Source organism: Perca flavescens, chromosome 6, assembly GCF_004354835.1.
Source record: "Perca flavescens isolate YP-PL-M2 chromosome 6, PFLA_1.0, whole genome shotgun sequence".
Taxonomy (NCBI): domain Eukaryota; kingdom Metazoa; phylum Chordata; class Actinopteri; order Perciformes; family Percidae; genus Perca; species Perca flavescens.
In genome coordinates this window covers 12,253,789-12,266,968 of record NC_041336.1, presented here as the reverse complement: position 1 = coordinate 12,266,968, position 13,180 = coordinate 12,253,789, and the positions used below count along the sequence as shown (strand labels likewise).

The window sequence follows — 13,180 nt, the reverse complement described above, 5'->3', positions numbered from 1 at the left end:
GGACAAGTAACTCTGCTGGTTGCCTGGCAAGTGGCTCTATAGCCAAGAAATAGTTTGGCACGTAAACCCCCATGAAATGTCTTTACACTTCTTCTTTCAACAAATGAGGTATAATATGTTAATGAGTGAGTTTACAGTGATGGCATGCTTTGTCACATTTGGACAGAGCAAATAGTATTTTCCCCAAAATAGTGCTTTTCCTTTAAGTAGGCTACAGTATATGCCACTTGGTTACAGTCCCCCACTGCTGCTGAAATAACCTGGTGAAAGAAGTAGATCGAGGCTACTCAGAAATGTTACTCAAATCGAAGTAGCAATAGCCTACAACAGTTTAAAAATACTCTTTTACAAGTAAAAGTTATGCATTCCAAATCTTACTTAAGCAAAAGTACAAACGTATTGACACCAATCATTACTGGATTAATTAGCAATGCATTCTGTGTGCATCACTTTATTGGTGTGGGCTTACTTTTATACATGTAGGGTGGCTTAATAATAATAATATATCATAATTCATTAGCCTAGTTAATTCTGTATTAATTATCTGAATCTGCAATGTAGTAACTGCTATTAAATAGGCCGCCTATAAAGTACAATATTTCCCTGAAATGTAGTAGAGTAGAAGTATCATAAAATGGATATACTCAAATTAAGTAGGCTACAAGTAGTACCTGGAAATTGTACATAAGTAGGCCTGCAGTACATGAGTAAATGTAAGCCTATATTAGTTAGGTTACTTTACACCGCTGGAAACACTGATGACAATCTCCCAAACAGCATATGCTGTCTGGGAGACATCAGTGTAGATAATGAAAACCACATTTCTCCACTAAACCACACAATTTGACTTCTCTGCAGCTCAAGCAGAAGATGTATGCTGTTACATAAGATAGGACCTCTTCATTAACATATTCCGACGCCACAGTGTGTGAAAGCAGACAATAACTGTTTACAAAGACATCAAACGCTGCCGTTTCTTAATTAGCTCCACTGAGAGCCGCTCGGACGTCAAAGTGTTGCGTAATTTCTCAAGGTGACAGTTGGGGCGGGACTTCCCGTGACTGCTCGCTACCCAGGAAGTCGTCGTGTTACTTTTCCTCCTCCTCTTCCAGTCTTGTGAGAAACCAGATAAACTAAAGGGGTGTTAAGTTGCTTTTATAGGCGAGAAACTAACAAAAGAACAGTTTCACATCGGCTCCAAACCGTCCTCTCGGCCCCTGTTGTTTAACTTTGCTGCTTGTCATCGAAGAAATGGCCACAAAGAAACAGACACGCTCAAAAGGTAAGGGCTAATTTCTACACGCTCCTCCTCAAGCTACAGTATTTACAGTGTATCTGGTATAACCTGTCTGCTGAGCACTATGGAAGACAGCGAGGTAGAAAGTCGGTGTTCATGGTTGTGTTTCTTGTCTAAATGGCGTGTATTTAACGAGGCAGCCACAGGTGATAAAATAAAATCGATCAGGGATTGGCTGAATCATCACTCCAGTTCACATTAAGCAACTTCCTTCGAAGTAGACATTAGCATAAACTGATTTCTTGTTTGAATGTTTTAAACAATGTTGTTACACACGTGTTACTTCCATTTTGTTGTCAGTTTTATTGCAAACTGTATTATCTGAAAGTACATTGTGTTCCCTTCTATTGGAAATGTATGTCCTTATAGTGTTGCGGTACTTTGCTCTATTATTATATTGTTGTTTGTTTCATTTTCTATGTGTATTGTATGCACCAAACACCGCAAATTCCATGCAAGTGTAAACTTACTTTGGCAATAAATCCTATTCTTATTGTGTTCTTATTATTTCAGATTAAAGAGGATATTGAAAGTTGAGGATCTGTCAGAATCACAACTTTACTCCACGATGAGTCCTGTCCTTCATCATATTCCGTCGATCTTCACCGTCATTGACACTGTATTGTGTCCCTATAACTTTAGTAACTTCCCAGGGAGCCAACAAAGTGCGACTCCAGATCTCTGATTATGTGCTTGTGATGATACACAGGCCTTTTCCATATCCCATACCTATTGTCTGTAACAAGGACACATCTTTCAATTCAGACCCTGTCCTCCTGAACCCACCTTCCTGCCTTTTAATTTCTGGGCCATGTTTTGCAAGAGAGGCTCTCTCATTCTTTGTGGTACGTTCCTGTTTATCACCTGGAATGCCATACTGGTGCTTCTGCTGTGGGGCAGGCCATCACCCAGCCAGCCGGGCAGAGAGCACGGAGAAGTGGCTGAAAGGCCCACTAATGATATAATGGGAGATGTGCTCCGAATGGCAGACACATTTGAGGCAGAGCTTGAAATGCAGAAAGAAATCCTGATGCAGATCAAGAATCTGCAGTCACTGTGGGAGCCGTCAAACGGAAACGGACCGAAGGTTGTCGTGCCACGTCAGCCTGTCATTCCCGTGCTGGTAATCGCCTGTAACAGGGTCACCGTGAGGCGCTGCTTGGACAAACTCCTGGAGCTCCGTCCTTCAGCAGAGCTTTTCCCAATCATAGTGAGTCAGGACTGTGGAAACGCCGAAACTGCTGAGGTGATTCGTTCTTATGGAAATCAAGTAGTTCATCTGAAACAGCCGGACTTGTCGGATATAGCTGTGCGACCAGAACATAAGAAGTTTCAGGGTTACTACAAAATCTCCAGGCATTACCGCTGGGCTCTTAACCAAGTGTTCAAGACCCTTTCTCATTCCTCCGTTGTGATTGTAGAGGATGACCTTGAGGTAAACATATCATCAATAAGTGGCATCAAATTGGTCCAGTTCATGCTTTTTTAAGTCTTTAATGATATTCAAAAGCCCATGGTTACATTTAAATGTTCATTATTTTATATATATTATTTATATCAATATAAGACACTGCGTATGATGGATATTTTCACAGCTGTTATTTTATCCTTAAAATGGTTGATTTCACTTGTTGACAGGAGTTATGTTAAACTAAAATGACATTATGCATCTCCTACCCTAGGTGGCGCCAGACTTCTTTGAGTACTTTCAAGCGTTGCTGCCACTCCTGAAATCTGACCCCAGTCTGTGGTGCGTGTCGGCCTGGAATGACAATGGCAGGGATGGCTACGTGGATCCAGGAAAGGCTGAGCTGCTCTACAGGACAGATTTCTTTCCAGGTCTGGGGTGGATGCTCCTTAAGGAGCTGTGGGAGGAGCTGGAGCCCAAGTGGCCCGCTTCATTCTGGGATGACTGGATGCGTCAGCCAGAGCAGCGGCGCAACCGTGCCTGTATACGTCCAGAGATCTCACGAAGTTTAACCTTTGGCCGGAAAGGAGTGAGTCTGGGTCAGTTTTATGACAAGTACCTGCGATACATTAAACTGAATACCGAATTTGTGCCTTTCACCAAGTTAGACCTGAGTTACTTGAAGGAGGAGACGTACAGAGAACATTTTGAGAAGGAAGTTTACAGTGCTCCCGTGGTTACATATGAAGATGTTAAGCAGGGGCAGCTAAAAGGAACTGGGCCCTTCCGCCTTCAATACTCAAGTAAAGACAGTTTCAAAGTGCTGGCCAAAAACCTGGGAGTGATGGATGACTTGAAGTCTGGAGTCCCAAGGACAGGATACAGAGGAGTTGTCAGCTTCATCTCAAGAGGAAAGAGAATCTACTTGGCCCCTCCTCCAGGATGGACCCAGTATGATCCCACCTGGAGCTGATCATCCAGAGGAAAGTGTATGTGCATAAGCCTTTTTGTAATCTCTGATTGTCAGTTGGGGAAAACATTCCAGACCAAAGACCGATGTGCTTAAAGTTTCTCTTTGAGTGGATGATCTACAGTATAAGTCTTTAATAATGCTGAATGGATTGCCTCTCTTTCTGGTGTGCCAATGCTACTCAGGTCTTTTTCATTATTCCAAAACAATCTTATAGTGTAGGATACAGCCTGAACAGTTTGTTAGACAAGACTGCTGTAATTCACCAGATATCTATTTTTATATTCTGCTAATTGTGCACATGACATCCATTAATGTATTCAATGCAATTACCTAATTTGCCACTTTTGTTTAAATTATTTGCAATTAATGGTAGTCTATGTGAACTGTTTATGTCTGGTATAAATATGAAAATTATAATCTGTTGTATGGTTGCTTATGGTTGTGGTGACTGGTCATAACTGCAGTATAATCGGTCTTTTTTTTTTATCATTGCCTTCTATTAAAAAATCTGTTCTTCCAGCTTACATTTTAAATAATGTTGTTGAATGATTCTCCAATGTAGTACACCTTGCAGGTTTGTAACCTAGCTGAGTTTGTATATTTTTGGCATTAAAAAAAACGATTTGCTTTTTGATGAGTTGCTTAATTCATTTAGCTTTTACAGAGAGAATGCCATTCTCTCAGTTAATATTAAGACAAGATAAAACTTTATTTATCACAAAGGAAATTGTTGTGCAGCAATTGCAATACAAAGTGGCCAGTGTTGTCTACGGTAGCCGACGTGGCCCAAACGTTTCAGCGCATCCGTATCAGAACTAATGCTCCTCTGTTTACTTCATTTGTAATGATGCTGATGTGAGACAGAAACTGCTAGCTAGCTAGCCTGCCTAGCTAAAGTAATAAAGAACCGGTAAGAGATGGAGAAAAAAACACATGTGATGGGGGGACATACTAATGGGTCTCCTCTTACTTTTCATCTCAGTATAGCTATTTGTTATCACCTGTTTGCTGTTAAGTAACCGTCACATTCTTACTGACGGTGAGCCTGTTAGCTCGCTAGGGTGCAGGCTAGGCTAGCTTTGCAGTGGGTTCGTGTTTCGGTGTGATCTGGTATGGCAGATTGCAAACTCAACAACACTCGCCACCACCGGAAGCATTTTCTGATTTACCCCTTCTGAGTAACACAACCGTTGCTATCAGGACCCAGACTTTTAGGTTAATTAGCCACCACGTCTGCTAGCGAAGCAACCTTAGCTAACGCCGCTGCTAGCGAAACTGTGTGGCCTGGAATGGAACCAGGCGACTTGCGAGAGAGCCCCGCCGGCTCCGGGGAGTCAGACGTGGGGGATTGGAGGGAGGTTATTCCCGGTGGGGACGAGGAGGTGAAAGCTGCCGAAACTAATGGAACAACACTAGAGACGGCGCTCAGGGACACCTGCCAGGAAGTCGAAAATGAAAAACAAAAAGGAGTTGGTGAGCAATTACACAGCCCCTATGAGGAGGAACTGGACCCCAGAATTCAGGTATCAGAAACCTTTGTTCGTCTTGTTAGTGGTTATTTAACCTCCATCAAGCAATATTAACATATTAATCAGCCAGGATGTAGTTAACAGTACCTGGTTGGGTAACACTGGTATGATTTTGATTAAGCCTAACTGAGCGGTAACGTTAGCTTTGAGGGGCTGGGTATGGTTCGAAAATGTAAATTCGATACCGGTTCCTGAACAATACTGTTTTCGATACCAATTTTAATGAAACCCATTTAAACAAAAATAAATTACAGCATTACACTTTACTGTACAAACCTTCCCCCCCCTTTAAGCTCTTTTACACCTATATCCAGACTGTATGTGTTAAAAGAATATACAATATATTTTTTCTAGTTGTTAATAAGGGCCTAAATCAGCACTTTTTTCCCACAGGAAGAGTTGGAGCATCTTAATGAAGCCAGTGCAGAAATCAATAGACTAGAGCTGCAGTTGGATGTAAGTAAAAAATACACATTTCTTAGTATACAGAAATACACTTTCCACCTAATTAGTGCGTTTGTTCAGTCGTCCTACACGTCTGAAAAATATGGAGAACAGACAAAACAAAATTCATGAGAAATGTGAAAAGAACATTAACTACCATCCTATGAATAGCTTGAGAGTCTTTCTCTGTTGTTAAATATTTTGTTAGTCTACTCAGATGGTGCTCATCAATATGATACTCTTGTTTTCGATATCTTTAAGCATAAGGCTGGAAAAGTCAGAACCAGTTAAATGGAAAATGTTTTGGTGCTGATAGTTATACACTCAAGTGAATTGATTGTTCGCTTGCAGCCATACTCCTGTGTGGAATCTAATAAGTCATATCTAATCTTGTCATTTTCATGCATTAACCATCCAGGATGCCAGATCAGGGTACCGGAAAATCCTCACAGAGTCTGCCAGGAAGCTAAATGCTCAGAGCTCTCAACTTGGTGGCTGCATAGAGAAAGCAAGACCTTACTATGAAGCTCGTCGCCTTGCGAAAGAGGTACACACAAACATCATGTGTGTCTAAATATATTTAAATGTGTACCACGTGTTTAAAATGTTGTTGTTTAAAAGGCAAACTGGAGTATGTACTAGGGGTGTAAATCACAAGTTTTATCATGATACAATATTATATTTGCACAATATTACAATATTTGCTGATCAAATCAAAGTCTTCCATGTTACGATTAAAATTTTATTCAATTCAGGGGCCTGAGATTGAGACATCATATATCCATTTAACACAATCAGTTACATTTATATTAACTCACAAAAGTCAACTAACATGTGATTTGACAATTTTATTACTGAACTCTTCCAGACATTTATATAAAAAATGAACTATTATTTTTAATAAAAAAGAATAAATATTAATGGGAAGATAAATAATAAATAAATCCAGATTGAGGTATTGTTACACCCCTAGTATGTACGCCTTTAAATACAGTATACTAGAAATACAGCTAACTATATATATATATATATATATAGTTCACAATACTAAAATTCAGATTCAGATAACTTTATTAGTCCCCAAGGGGCAATTCAGTTTTACAGCCAGCCCATCCATTAAGGCTTAAATTAACTTAGAATGCATTAAAAGTCCGTAAATAAATATAGTGCCTAATAATGTTGCTTACCCTGGTACCTAAGTTTCTGTTGTACCTGTTTCTATATTTATTGTCTGGATGGACTATAATAAACTATAATTTACAAGTACAATTTCACAGAGATCTGACTGTAATTGGACTTACCATCATCATATTCCACTTCTGTAGGCTGTAAATATTTTGTCTGCTCTCTGTAGGCACAGCAAGAGACCCAGAAGGCAGCTTTGAGCTATGAGAGAGCCGTCTCTATGCACACAGCTGCCAGGGAGATGGTCTATGTGGCAGAGCAGGGCTTGATGGCTGATGGCAAGAACACCCTGGATCCCACCTGGCAGGAGATGCTCAACCATGCTACCTCCAAGGTAATAGAGAGGAGGAGGTACACATGCTATTAAACAATTACACCAGACCTGGGTTGAGTGGGCCGTGTACAGTAGGTCCAGGATGGCTTATAGTGTCTCCAATGGGATGATACATCCGGTAAGTTTTGGTTTCACACTGCAGTTATGCAAGTGCACTAAAGATCTATACGTGACAAAACTACGTCCTGCCGTCATCACATACGTGAGCTGCGTCTCCAGATACTTAAAATTGATCGGTTTGTTGACGGGCTTCCTCGTCCTCTCGTATCCTCTCTCTGTGTCGGAGTTTTTTCAACTGACTGCTGCTCTCCCCTACTGCTGCGGCTCTTTTTGTTTTGTTGTGATGTTGAGAAGCAAGACACGGGAACTTACGGAGAATTTATTCAGAGACAAACGGAAACCTATGCTGTACATTTACTCCCACTTAACAAATAAACTGCTGATGTATTCTCTGCTCTGATAGCCGACAGCTGTCTGCTCTGAGCGCATTCACCGTCACTCTCTCTCACTAAGCACCGAGCTATTCCTTAAAGGAGCTTCCCCTGTCTTGTAACACAAGGAGAGCCTGCCAGAGCTTCTTATTTGGTCCAAAAGTCCGAACCATCCAAAAAATGCTTTCACACTATAAACGAACCGAACCGAGACCACCTCTTTTTATCGGACCAAAATTTGGTATTTTGATCCGGACCGTAGTCCGGGGGAGGTTTCACACCTGTAATTTTGGTTCGGATCAAACTAAAAAGTCCGAAAGTCCGGACCAAATAAGGTATGTGTGAAAACGCCCTTAATCAGCGTAACTCCCTTACCTTTTATTTTATCTGAGCGTCTTTACATACTAAACGAAAGAGGAAGTCTTGTTAAAAGAGTAACCCACCGATTTAGCATTGCACTTCCAACAGTTGACTCATGTTTGACAGTTAAAGAGCCCCTATTATACTCCTTTTCAGCATCATATTTGTACTATTGGGGTCTACTACAATTTAGAGATGGCCCGATACCATTTTTTGCTTCCCGATTCCAATACCTGAAATTGCGTATCGGCCGATACCGAGTACCGATCCGATACCAGTGTGTCATATATATTTTATTATGTTTTAACAGCTGTATACTACTATCCCTGTATGGATGTGATATGATTTTTGTCTTTGTCAGTCTGGCTCAGGTTAAACTCTTTGTGAAACATGAACAAACACAAACAGCAAATGTCACATAACTTTGTTTTACTCTTTATTACGTGGTATCGGATCGGTGCATAAACTCCAGTACTTCCCGATATCGATACCAGCGTTTTAGGCAGTATCGGAGCCGATACTGGTATGTGAAATGTTTTTTTTATTTTGTATTTTATATCTATTGCAAACACAAAAAACTAAATAATACTAAAAGACGAGACAAATCCAAAAAAAACATAATAGGGGTAGCCTAGAAATCTAGACTCACCCTAGTGGCAGCAAATTTATTTTGCAGCCAGGGGGGGGACTAGGCACTCTCCGTTGGCTTGGGAGCTGGAAAAACCAAACTCGGGTCAGGCCAATCACATCGTGTATAGAGTCGGTGGGCGGGCTTATGGCTGCTGCTTCTGGAAGACTTGGAGTTAAGCTTTTCTTTGAGAAAAGATCAAAGAACAGCACAGAAATCATTCTTAAAAAAGGAAGCTGTGTTGATGAGTTTTGCCGACCGGCAAAAGTTTAATCTATCAACGAGCTTCGCTACCTTCTTCGTTGCTCTGCCTGGTTGTAGCGTTGTCCTATTACGTGCAGAGGGAATTTGAAAGACAACCGTTTATCCCGCCCCTCGGATTGAGTTCTGTCAATGGTGAGTTCCCAGACCCTACATCTTGATGTGGGTCTGGCTTGTCAGGCTATAATCGGGGCTTTTTAAATAAGGATCAAACTTCAGTGGGTTAGGGTTAGGGTTAGCAATTGAATGAAGATGGAGGTTGATGCCTTGTACCTATTAAGTGTGTGTGTGTGTGTGTGTGTGTGTGTGTGTGTGTGTGTGTGTGTGTGTGTGTGTCCTACTCCTGTGTGTCTCTCACAGGTGAATGAAGCTGAGGAAGAGCGACTCCGCAGTGAGAGGGAGCACATGCGGGTGACACACGCCTGTCAGGAGGCCGAGGCTCGGGTTCAGATGCTGCAAAAGTCCCTCAAAAGAGTCATTGTGAAATCCAAACCTTACTTTGAGCTCAAGGCCCAGTTCAACCACATACTGGAGGTAATGCAGACATACAGAGCCCAATAATCCCAATGTTTGTGAAACCTTAAGCACAGACAAGATAAAGAAAATCAGGTGTTCTGTTGCGTTGTAAATATGCTGCTGGGTTGGCAAAAAATGCTGTGACATATTCCGTATGTTATGGATTTAGTGGAGGTCACTGGTAGGTTATGGCATAAAATCAATCCGGGATGGGTATGGTTAGGATTTTATCGCTAATGTTGGGGCTAACCCCCATCACTTTAATCAGCGGGTGGAACTTGGCTTGGTCTTGACGGGTTGAAGCATTTATTCTTCGACAAATTAAACTTTACACAGACTGCACTGCTACCTTCACGGCTATAACCTTACTGTTTAATATTCACCACTGTTACACACACACACACACACACACACACACACACACACACACACACACACACACACAGCTAACTGCTAACTTCATACTCACTGTTACACACACACTCTCTGTCTCTTTTTCTTTCTCTTTGCCGCTTACTGCCTTACATTATACACACAAACACACTGAGTTATCCCTTAAAGGAGTTTGCTACTTGTTGTATAACACATTTTAGTTTAAAAAACATACCATACTCGGCAGCGTGACATGAAAACCAATACCGTTTGTCGCAGTACTCTTTGTCCAGGAGCTTATCGATATTGCGGTACTGACAAGTCCAGAACAGGTACCGGGTTAGTACCGGTTCTTGATACCCATCGCTAAAAATCATTGTTAAAATTGATGATAAAAGTGTCTGTACCCTCTGTGTGACTCCAGGAGAACAAGACCAAAGTGCTGCAGCTTGAACAGCACGTAGCCAAAGTAAAGACCCGCTACTCCATCGCCTTACGAAACTTGGAACAAATCAGCGAACAGATCCACGCTCAGAGGGGGAGGGACCAGGCCAAGGGAGGATGCACCAGTGTCTGCGGTGGGCGCAGTCCCCCCGTTGGAGCTGAGTCCGACATCAGAGTTAAGAAAGAAGGCGGAGCCTGCGGTGGTGGTGCGACGGGGAAGGATCGAGTGGATGCAGCCATCGACCTGGAGAAATACAAGGAGAAGGAGAATGAAAAGGAGAGGGAGCGGGCGGGGTCGGATTCCCTTTCGGTCTTCAGCCTGCAGACCATCGCTTCCGACTTAGAGAAATATGACTCCATTGAGCACCTCGGGGACCTCAGCGATGTAGGGAGCGTAACCGGGGATGAGGGGGAGAAAGAGAGGGGCGGAGTGATTGATAGAAGAGACAAGCTGGCGGAAGCGAGCGCCAAAGAGCGCCAGCAGCAGTTCTACAAGCAGCACCACCGAAGCTTCAGTTTGTGAGGCTGTCATAGATATAGCATATAAACACTTCAGAAGTAAAGTATATGAGTTATCAAAAAAAGTACAAATTAGGGTAAACATCCCTAACACATAGGTAACAACCAAAGTATAAGACGGTTAATTGGCTGCAAATGTAAAACTGGTGTGATGCAGTTATAGATGTATGATATATGATGGTGTAAATAAGCACATGTATGTTGACTGACAAAACATTATTCTAAAGCTGACACTGGTCAATAGTTAATATTGCAGCCTAGTTAGAACACTACTGAATCTAAAGAGCTTTCAACCCTCCAGGACAAGTATACAGTATATTCACTCCCTCTGAGGGATTCTGGGTAGAATTTGTTCCTTGAGCATGAAGGAACAGCGAAGAATGATCAGAAGCCCTGTCTGAACAGACTTGTTTCTAAAACATTTCTTACTTTCCCTAATCGTTGATCTTGTCCAGTTTCAAGGTAGAGGGGTCGCAGGGTCTCTCCATACACACTGGAATCCACACTCCTATCCACCCCTCATCAAGTTAGCGTGCAGGGAAAAATGACAAAAACGATTCACTGTCAGTGCAGAGTGAAAGCATGTTTGAATTCACATTTCATATATTTATTTCCAGCAACATGCTGCAAGCATTGCTTTATTTTTGGCACGAGTGAATGCGTTTTTTGAAAATTCGTGAAATGATGAATGGAGTCTGAAGGCTCCTTCCAGCATGCACTCCTAGTTAGCTATCTTAACAGACATTTATGACATGTATTCAGGGCTATATGCTGACACAAAAACTGACACCATTAAAGCTAAGATGATGAAGCTGTAGCCATGTTTTCTTTTTTGTTGCTATGCTGTAGTCTTATGGTGCAAAAGCCTTGTCCAAGTTTTTATTATTTGGATATTGTTTACATTTGTATGAGTGGATTTTTTGGCAGCAAATGCATTTCCTCTTGTTTGCTGTTTTCAAAATCAATTTGCCCTTGTAATTTGAAGTGTGCCTTGACACAGAACAAGTAACAAATTTAGCATGAATAGCGCTTAGCTGTAAACTCCTCTGTGGTTCTGTTTAGAACCATTAAAGAACAAGTGTGTGCCCTTTTATTATTCTTTTATTTTTTTTTACATTTTAATAAAATTTGTCAGCCGGCGCCATTTCTGATGAGACTTAAAGAGTTATGATTTATTTTTTGTTTAGATTTCTATATTTTCTTTTATATTGTACTTTGATTGTCAAAGTGTAAGATGCAAACTAAAGTCAAGAAAATGACTTGTAAATGTATGTAATTATTACAAAGCTGGAAAATATTGACATGTATAGTAACATGAATTAACTGATTTGAATGTTTGACACGTTTGTTGTACAGATGTCGTGGATATTCACAGTTTCTCATGTGTATTTAAATCATTGTTGCAGTTTGTCTGAAACACCCCACCTTCACTTCTGTCTTAATAATTAGTCTTCACCCTTTTAATGGCATTTGTTATTTAGTCAGAATGTCACTTTCCGACTTACGCATTGTCCTATCTATAACCAATAAACCAGATCATACTTCTTGGGCTTGTGTGATTCCCATATTTTCCTATATATTTCATATGTTGTAGGACTTGTAGAATTAAATGTCGAGAGGCAGGTTAGGATGTGAGTTCTTGTTTTACAGATGCAGGAAGAGGGATGGCGAGAGACAGAGGGAGAGGTTATGTCTTTCCCAGCCTGCCTTCAATTATTCAGGAGATATATAAATATGAAGCAGGATCTCAGAATAGATGGCAGAAGAGGAGCAGGGGCTGGTGGAAACAACAAAAGAGGAAGATAAAGGAGGCGATGAGTTTGATTTCAGAGATGACCAGTGTTGTAGAAATGACTGATTGCCGCTTCGTCGACTTAACTCCAAAGGGTTTAGAAAAAGGCTTAACAATATAGTCGCTGTTAATACCACAGGCAGCGCCATATCCGCACCTCCATCCATGTCTAGTCTCCTGCCGTGATATAATTATTAACGTTGGGATAAATCCACAAGCTTATCATAAACCCAAAGCCTCCTCGTAAGATTCATTGTGATATTTTAGTGTTGTGGGCCCAGACCTTAGCGCGTTTCATCTTGGGGTAGGAGGGAGATAAATGCGTGACAGAGGGACTGTTACGCACGGTGCGTCTCCATCATGACGTCGTGAATTAGCTCAAGATTGTAGGGGGAGAGAAAAAAAGGAGGGGAGTGTGGTGAATCGGTGTTTCGTCGTGTATGGGTATACGTTTGTATATAGTGCATGTATATTTTTTTGTATGGATTTTGACATTTGTTACCTTTGCCATGCGTAACTGCAATACATAGAAAAACGCCGAATAAGATACGTTTTGTTTTTGTAACATTCTGTTTACGAACGGAGCAGATTGCACATTTATAGCCATATTAATATAGCCATAAAATCGTTGTAAAGATGAATATTTTTACCAAATAACCCGACATTGGGCTTTCCTTGGCGGATCCA

The 13,180-nt window shown here is 41.2% G+C and overlaps 2 protein-coding genes across 2 annotated transcripts; both read left to right on the top strand.

The window, feature by feature from the left end:
* The first annotated feature begins 642 nt into the window (after positions 1 to 642).
* On the top strand, positions 643 to 4,312 carry mgat1a (alpha-1,3-mannosyl-glycoprotein 2-beta-N-acetylglucosaminyltransferase a). The gene is made up of 3 exons (XM_028580479.1): positions 643 to 1,282; positions 1,811 to 2,732; positions 2,980 to 4,312. The coding sequence occupies exons 2-3, from the start codon at positions 2,109 to 2,111 to the stop codon at positions 3,676 to 3,678; spliced, it is 1,323 nt and encodes a 440-aa protein (XP_028436280.1). The 5' UTR covers positions 643 to 1,282; positions 1,811 to 2,108; the 3' UTR covers positions 3,679 to 4,312.
* A 180-nt stretch (positions 4,313 to 4,492) lies between these two features.
* sh3bp5la (SH3-binding domain protein 5-like, a) lies at positions 4,493 to 12,247 on the top strand. The gene is made up of 6 exons (XM_028580218.1): positions 4,493 to 5,201; positions 5,601 to 5,663; positions 6,070 to 6,198; positions 7,006 to 7,170; positions 9,211 to 9,384; positions 10,163 to 12,247. Exons 1-6 carry the CDS (start codon positions 4,968 to 4,970, stop codon positions 10,703 to 10,705), a joined length of 1,308 nt encoding a protein of 435 aa, XP_028436019.1. The 5' UTR covers positions 4,493 to 4,967; the 3' UTR covers positions 10,706 to 12,247.
* The last annotated feature ends 933 nt before the right edge of the window (positions 12,248 to 13,180 follow it).

Excerpts from the sequence above, each read along its gene's own strand:
- mgat1a (XM_028580479.1), top strand. The coding sequence starts at position 2,109 with ATGTTTTGCAAGAGAGGCTCTCTCATTCTTTGTGGTACGTTCCTGTTT. Across the intron at positions 2,733-2,979 it reads TTGTAGAGGATGACCTTGAG|GTGGCGCCAGACTTCTTTGA; the intron begins GTAAACATATCA and ends CTCCTACCCTAG.
- sh3bp5la (XM_028580218.1), top strand. The coding sequence starts at position 4,968 with ATGGAACCAGGCGACTTGCGAGAGAGCCCCGCCGGCTCCGGGGAGTCA. Across the intron at positions 5,664-6,069 it reads GACTAGAGCTGCAGTTGGAT|GATGCCAGATCAGGGTACCG; the intron begins GTAAGTAAAAAA and ends TTAACCATCCAG. Across the intron at positions 7,171-9,210 it reads TCAACCATGCTACCTCCAAG|GTGAATGAAGCTGAGGAAGA; the intron begins GTAATAGAGAGG and ends TGTCTCTCACAG.